The sequence below is a fragment of the Galeopterus variegatus genome, unplaced genomic scaffold (genome assembly GCF_000696425.1).
Source record: "Galeopterus variegatus unplaced genomic scaffold, G_variegatus-3.0.2 Scaffold6945, whole genome shotgun sequence".
NCBI lineage: Eukaryota > Metazoa > Chordata > Mammalia > Dermoptera > Cynocephalidae > Galeopterus > Galeopterus variegatus.
The window spans coordinates 53,204-61,605 of NW_007733056.1; the positions used below are offsets into that span (position 1 = coordinate 53,204).

Genomic DNA, 8,402 nt, shown 5'->3' on the forward strand with positions numbered 1-8,402 from the left:
AAAAAATCTGGTTAGGATTAGTATAGTTGATATCCCAGGGCACAACACAGCTCTAGCATACTAAGAAGCACTATGATAGAACTAGGAGGATTTTGTCATAGCAATGTCAGCTCAGAAATTCCTCAATGTTTATGAGGAGAGCCCACAACACCCGGAATTGTTACACAGTTCTGTTTATTAAAGCTTGTATTTTCACACAAACAATAACCTAGATTTCAGAGCTGAAATAATCAAACAAAAACCAAAAGGTCTATGATGAACATTTTACTGAACATAAAATCAGAACTTTTCTGCTTCTAGACCTGGGAACTCAATAGCTTTAAATAGGAATCTCTATATATATGACAAACATTTTAACAAAATATAAAAATAGAGAGGTGATCACTTTAGACACAGAACTGTTTGTAATAACCCAATAATTGGCAAATAGTGTGTGCTCAGTAAATTTAATGTTACTAAAAATATATCCCTTTTAACAATATTTATTTTAGTAAAATCCATTCTCAGAATATTTCCTGACTTTTTTTTTAAAGCAATCAATATGAAGATGCTCCCTGGCCTCCCCCCGCTCCCCCAAATGCATATTGGTAGGTATTTATATTGAACTTAAAGTGAATTAAAGAAAATTCATTTTATAGCCAACGAAACATGATTATGAACATGCTTTCTTGGCTTATGATTTAAAATGTGATAACACAATTACAAACTGTGTGTGCAAAATTTAGGAGGAAATAACATGATATTGTCCTCTTTTACCACTCTGGGGAAAAGATACTTTATTTCATGTACTTAAGATAGAAAATTGGAAGAAGCACAGAGACTTTTTACTTTTTGGAAAACATATAAATCAAGAAAGGAAACATAGAAATAAAGATTTAGAAAATAATATTAGCAAGACGGTATTCTTTGTATCTGTGGATAACAGGAGCATTTCTAGCACTTAGTAGTACTGTTCAGAAATACTGTGGTGTTTAAGAAAGCTTCTCGTACAGTGGATGAGACCCGAGTTCAGCCAAACAGCGCATATGGAGAAGTGCTAGGACTCATGAAGGAAAAGCATGAACTTAATCTCTAAAACCACCGGAGAGAGCCACGCTGAGAGCACTCACTTTATGTTTGAATTTCAGACTGCTTTCCAATGAATGTGGGTATATAGACACATACTGCAGCATGAACTTTTAAATTTAAATAGTAAAGTGTAAGGTTGCATGGCATTTGCCAGGTTATTTGCATAAATAGTTGACTGAGTCAGAGTGGTGACTGCATTAGCCACACAGAGGTGGGGGACGGGCAGAAGCTTTACCTTGTCCGGGTCGGTGGTGGTGATGACCCACACACAGTGCGCATTGTCTTCATACTGAACCGGGTAGTTAGGGGACGTAATGACGCCACTGGGCCCACGCAGATTTGATCCACATGTTCTAGCTGAAAATACATAGAAAAAACGTTATTTTCTACATTATTTAATCAGTGTGGTAAAGACAGAATATTCACATAGAACTTCAAATTTGCTATTAATTGATCATGATAAAAATGGTGCACAAACTCAGGGTGGCAAGTGAATTTTGTTCAGCTTTCCAAGTTTGGTATCTGCAGCACTGCACTGAAACCCTTTATTATATTTCCAAAGGCATCACCGTTTACAGAAATGATCTAATTGATGAGGACACCGTGCACAATGTCAATATCGAATTAGTCCATTTCAAATCCCATTCTAACTCATAAAAGTCTTCATATACATGTAATTGTGCAGAGGGCCTGAATATATAATTGGTTGCACAAGGATGCAATAATATAGAGTGAAAAGCATAGTACAGTGGAACTCAGGGGACCAGAGTTAACATCTCAGCTATGCCTTTACTGTGTGACCTTGAATGAGTAGGAACAACCCCCACAGCTTCGTCCTTTCAACTTCAAGTGAGGATGGTGGAACAGATCACCTCCAAAGTCTCTTTCCAGTTTTAGATGCTATTCTACAATAAACTGTAACAATTTCCTTACAGTACAATACAAATAAGAACTTAAAACATTATTGAAAGTGTAAGGAAAGAAAATAGAAATGCTGACTCTAAAAGTAAAGAACATACCGTAAAGTTGGAATGAAAAGACCAAGAAGCATAAAAATTACATAACCAAATAAATATTACTTAGTTTAGAATACAAAAATATTTCAATTACCCTTCTCTTTAAGAAAAAAGTTTTTTTTTTTTTAAATCAATAGATAAATTTTGGAAATCTAATGTTAGCCTGAACTCAGTCTTAACATTAATAATTTAAATTTGGTTAGAGAAAGGAGCAGGAGAAACTAGTTTCACAAGGTAAGAGAACCCCTGCTTCATTTTCACATCACACCAACTGATAAAACTGTTACCCGATGATGGGTCAATCCCAATTGTAACCCATCCTTTCTTCCTTCTCCTTGCATGGGCACCTACTTCAGACCACTTGTCCCAGGAGATTCAGCTACAAAGTTGAACAGACCAGGACTCTTGACTGTGAAGGGCTACTTTGTGGGGGGATCGGAAGAAACCATTTAACCCTTTTTATAACTTTTCATAACTTCCTCCAGCAATAGATATTTTTCTTCTATTTATGTTGATATCACAATAAAATATGTGATTCCTATGCCTAATAATACTTCCTTACTGTATTGTGAATATTAATCCACAGATCTGTCTTTTCTACAAGGTTGTCATTTCCTTGACCTTAGCAACATCATCCTTTCCTTATCTCAGCACCAGATGCAATGTCTGTTTCCTTGACATGGAAAACTATGCCAACATTAAGACAAGATCTATAATTTATACAGACCTAAGTTGTACTTTAGACAATTTTCAGTTGCTTAGTACTTACTATGGAAATAATTTGCTAAAAATTAACCTACTATATGTTGATAAACATGTTAAAATAAACTTTTAAAATATTGGCATTTACTTTCCAATGAATAAATTTTGTTAAGTAAAGATGGATAAAAGGTGATTTAGCTTGCTAAACCCAGTAGGTTGTCATAGCTCTAAAGAGCACCTGACAGAGAGCTGAATACACACACGGACACCTTCTACACGCTAGTATTTCACTCTCTAATGAGTGTATTTTTAGGTACATGTTCTCAAGAGAGGATTGTGAACTTTAGATGTGAAAATTTCCTTAAAGCACTCTAAAAATAACTGTGTTCATTAGAAAACTTTAAAGAAGAGTTATCACCAATAAAATTGGAAGTATAATACCTTGATGTTACATATTCATATTTAGTTGCAATTTATAATTAACAGCTGATATAAACATAATGCAGTGTAAAGATTTGTTGATTTAGTTATGAATCATTGTAAACATACTACCCTTCTAAGCATTTCAAACTTTAGAAAAATACATGTGAAGCATCTGTGCAGAGGAAAAGTAATCTGCTATGTTCCCACTGACAGTCTGTACTCATCCAGTCACTGGTGCCAGCTGTCACCCTGGTGGGACATTCACTAAATCTGACAATTATTCACTGGCCTCCTGTCCCAGTTTCCTGCTTTGAATGTTGACCCCTAACTTGACTTATTAACATTGGTTACCAGCATTTCATGAAATTTATTGTACCTATTGCTTGGGAAAATGTGAATTTTAGTGATTATAATTTTTTAGTGAGACAAACGTTGGCAAAATATTTATAGGAAAACAGCACACCCTTCACATTTTCAAGCATACATAGTACTGAGTTTCACATCAAGCAAGTCATGTATTCAGGTTCTTTAAAGACATTCTTCACCCGATGTGGTCAAATTAATCCTTAAAAAATATTTTTTCTTTATATCTTATACTCTTGCAGTACATTTTAACATTTTATTTTGCCTGTACTTTTTATCAAGCCATCAAAATACTCATCTGAAATAAAATGTGTGGGATTATTGAGGGCAGAGATATTTGTCTGTTTTGTTCCTTTAGACAACCTTGGCAATTAGAACAATTCCTGGCATTTGATAGTTTCCTCAATAAATATTTGTTGTAGCTTTTGAACAGGTGTGACAGTGTTAAGTCACATGATCTAACTACATAATTAATTAATTGCAAATCTCCTTCTTAGAAAATTATTTAAAACTTTAAGGTCTACTTCAGTCTTTGCTCTTCTAAATCGTCTCTACCCTAATCATGTGCGACTTCACCATCTAGTGATCCTCCTCTCATCTCACCAGTTATGAGTCATTAGTGCTTTCTGGCATCAAGGTTCTCCTACTAGTCACAGACAATTCTTTGCTTTTCCATTGGCAAATAGTCAAAGTTCAATCATGCACGTGTATAGTCTTTATCAAACAATAATAAGGAGGCTTGAGTTGTCATGGTTTCTGCCAGCTAATACCCTCGTGGTGAAGGTGAGTGCCGTGGTCTTCTGTGTCTCCTACAGCTCACATTACTATGGGTTTTCTTTCTGTTCTCTAGTTCTGCAGCAGGAAGGGTTGTATTCATTTTTCTGAATTTCAGAGTGAGAGGGTAGAGCCAACCACAGTACTTCCTCTGACACTCTCCATCTCTTCTTCCTCCTACATCAGCTTCAAGCACCTGAAGATTTTGCTTTCATGTCTACTATAAGTAAAATTCTTTAAAACTTTAATATTTGGAAAGAAGGAANAGAGGATTGTGAACTTTAGATGTGAAAATTTCCTTAAAGCACTCTAAAAATAACTGTGTTCATTAGAAAACTTTAAAGAAGAGTTATCACCAATAAAATTGGAAGTATAATACCTTGATGTTACATATTCATATTTAGTTGCAATTTATAATTAACAGCTGATATAAACATAATGCAGTGTAAAGATTTGTTGATTTAGTTATGAATCATTGTAAACATACTACCCTTCTAAGCATTTCAAACTTTAGAAAAATACATGTGAAGCATCTGTGCAGAGGAAAAGTAATCTGCTATGTTCCCACTGACAGTCTGTACTCATCCAGTCACTGGTGCCAGCTGTCACCCTGGTGGGACATTCACTAAATCTGACAATTATTCACTGGCCTCCTGTCCCAGTTTCCTGCTTTGAATGTTGACCCCTAACTTGACTTATTAACATTGGTTACCAGCATTTCATGAAATTTATTGTACCTATTGCTTGGGAAAATGTGAATTTTAGTGATTATAATTTTTTAGTGAGACAAACGTTGGCAAAATATTTATAGGAAAACAGCACACCCTTCACATTTTCAAGCATACATAGTACTGAGTTTCACATCAAGCAAGTCATGTATTCAGGTTCTTTAAAGACATTCTTCACCCGATGTGGTCAAATTAATCCTTAAAAAATATTTTTTCTTTATATCTTATACTCTTGCAGTACATTTTAACATTTTATTTTGCCTGTACTTTTTATCAAGCCATCAAAATACTCATCTGAAATAAAATGTGTGGGATTATTGAGGGCAGAGATATTTGTCTGTTTTGTTCCTTTAGACAACCTTGGCAATTAGAACAATTCCTGGCATTTGATAGTTTCCTCAATAAATATTTGTTGTAGCTTTTGAACAGGTGTGACAGTGTTAAGTCACATGATCTAACTACATAATTAATTAATTGCAAATCTCCTTCTTAGAAAATTATTTAAAACTTTAAGGTCTACTTCAGTCTTTGCTCTTCTAAATCGTCTCTACCCTAATCATGTGCGACTTCACCATCTAGTGATCCTCCTCTCATCTCACCAGTTATGAGTCATTAGTGCTTTCTGGCATCAAGGTTCTCCTACTAGTCACAGACAATTCTTTGCTTTTCCATTGGCAAATAGTCAAAGTTCAATCATGCACGTGTATAGTCTTTATCAAACAATAATAAGGAGGCTTGAGTTGTCATGGTTTCTGCCAGCTAATACCCTCGTGGTGAAGGTGAGTGCCGTGGTCTTCTGTGTCTCCTACAGCTCACATTACTATGGGTTTTCTTTCTGTTCTCTAGTTCTGCAGCAGGAAGGGTTGTATTCATTTTCCTGAATTTCAGAGTGAGAGGGTAGAGCCAACCACAATACTTCCTCTGACACTCTCCGTCTCTTCTTCCTCCTACATCAGCTTCAAGCACCTGAAGATTTTGCTTTCATGTCTACTATAATCTGAATTTCAGAGTGAGAGGGTAGAGCCAACCACAGTACTTCCTCTGACACTCTCCATCTCTTCTTCCTCCTACATCAGCTTCAAGCACCTGAAGATTTTGCTTTCATGTCTACTATAAGTAAAATTCTTTAAAACTTTAATATTTGGAAAGAAGGAAAAGAAGAGGTAGAGAAGAAAATTGAACAGGCTGAGAGATAAGAGATGATGCAGGACTGAGTCCATTGAATCGAATCCAGTGAATGATATCAATAGGTGAAGGAGCCTTGAGAAGTGTCGTGCTTGCTCCTGCCTCTCGGTGTGTGGAGCCAGCACCTGAGGGAAAAGCCAGCCCTGAGACAGGAGGATTGAACAGGTGGGGAGGGCATGGAAACAGTGAAAGTAAAGAGCATGGTCAATATCAGTAGATCTTCAAAAAGCATCGGCGTCGTTTTGCTGGTTGTGTTTGGGCTACATTTGAATTTGAATTCACCTGATGTTCTGGGAATTCATAAAGTGATGCCATAAGATCTGACTCAGAAGGTTAGAAGCCTGAAGCTTCATCACCACTTCTTTCTCCTTCCACCCATGAAGTCTTTGCTGGTTTCTCACTCCATGCTAAGAATTGATTGTGTATCTTCTTGGACAGGTGGAAAGCTTAGAGAAACCTCCTCAGATTGTGACTGAGACTGAACAGTTTCACAGTGTCCTTGGAGGTAGGGGAATGTCTTTTCTAAAGGTTGAATATATATACATATTCCCATCATTGAAATGAACATATGCATATTTATACAAATTACAGTTGAATGTCACTTTCTACTCTTGAGAAGGCCTTGCCCCTTGTCAAGTTCTTTCAAATATAGCTTCTCATATAGTGTAATGTTCACTTACATGCTTAATAAATGTTGGATAATAACTGTGACCTAATGTACAGCTGATGTCATTTATTTGGCAGTTTTCTAAATTTGTAAAGTCAAATTCCACTCATCTTATGTGTCTTCTAAATAAAACTATAAAACACAAACTGATAAATTGGAAATGGAGATATTTATCAAGGGGAAGTGAAAAGGGAGAAGAAAACTAACCAATTTTGAATGCCAGTGTATGCCATTTATTAATCTAATCAATGAATATTTATTAATTATAAAATATATTTGTTTCACATAATTTGTCTCATTTAATACTAAGTAATGACTTAACTATTTATTCAAATTCAGTTCCAGGAAATTGTTGTGATTCCATAGTAACTACTCAATCGAATTAGTTGAATGAAGGAATATTCTAATTGACTAAATTCAAATTAGCAGGATGTCATTTGAAGCTTTCTTTCAAGCAAATTAATAATTCTTTGGATAGTGTATTTCTTGTATATTTTTAAAATAAAACATTTTTATCAACCACAGATCCAAACTGTCAACTAAAGTGGAGAGAGTCCATCACAGAGTTTATGAGCTTGCTTTTCTTCAACATGTCTGAGTTCCAGGTCTGGATTATGCATTTACTAGCTGTCTTATACTAAAGCATTTAATTTTAATCCTGTCAGTTTATTCAATTAGTATAATAATCATTACTCCATCCATGACTGCTGTGAGGATTGGATAAAAGAATTCAAGTAGAACATTTAGCACATGGCCCAATACATGTAGCACATGTATTAGAGAAGTATACATTAAACACTCATTATGAGTTGGGCACTGAGGATACAGTAGATGGAGAACAAAACTAAATTCCCCACCTTCATCAGGAGACTAACAAACACATGAACATATACTATCAAGAGGAGATAAGAGCTTTCAAGAAAGGCAGAGAGAAGGTTCATAGAGTGTCTGGAAAGGGTTTGCTATGGAAGACAGGTGGTCACAGAAGGACCTTGTATAAAATAGGATTTGATGAAAGGTGTTAGGATGAATAGTCATGTGACTATCTAGGGAAAATGTGTTCCAGACAGAAAGAACAAATGCAAGGATCCTAAGTCAGGAACTCACTCATCCTGTTCTAGGAATGTAATTAGCAGCAACTTAACATTAGTTTTCAGATCATTTTATATTAATAAAATGAGAGTAGTATTAAAACACAAAAATTTATTGTTGCCAATAACTTAGCAAAACATAACAATGTGAAAAACAGATTTTTTCCCATGTGACCAAGTAAAAAGGATAAACCTTCAGGAATCTTGAAACAACAACAGAAATTTCTCTAAATTCAATAAAATTAAAAAGTTTACATGTCTCTTTAAATCTCTGAAATAATAGCTTCCTGATCAAATAATCAGTACATAAAATGTAATTCTAAAATTGACACTGGGCGGGCCGGCCCGGTGGCGCACTGCTACAGTGCGCCGCTTGGGAAGCACG

At 35.5% G+C, this 8,402-nt stretch overlaps 1 protein-coding gene across 1 annotated transcript in view; it reads right to left on the minus strand.

Moving 5' to 3' along the window:
• LOC103606907 (CUB and sushi domain-containing protein 1-like) overlaps positions 1 to 8,402 on the minus strand; it is a gene marked incomplete at its 5' end in the record, with an annotated part of 86,747 nt that overhangs the window by 38,638 nt on the left and 39,707 nt on the right. Inside the window, one exon of the mRNA XM_008591466.1 lies at positions 1,304 to 1,425. Coding sequence (XP_008589688.1) covers positions 1,304 to 1,425 — 122 coding nt within the window. The remainder of the gene's footprint in view (positions 1 to 1,303; positions 1,426 to 8,402) is intronic.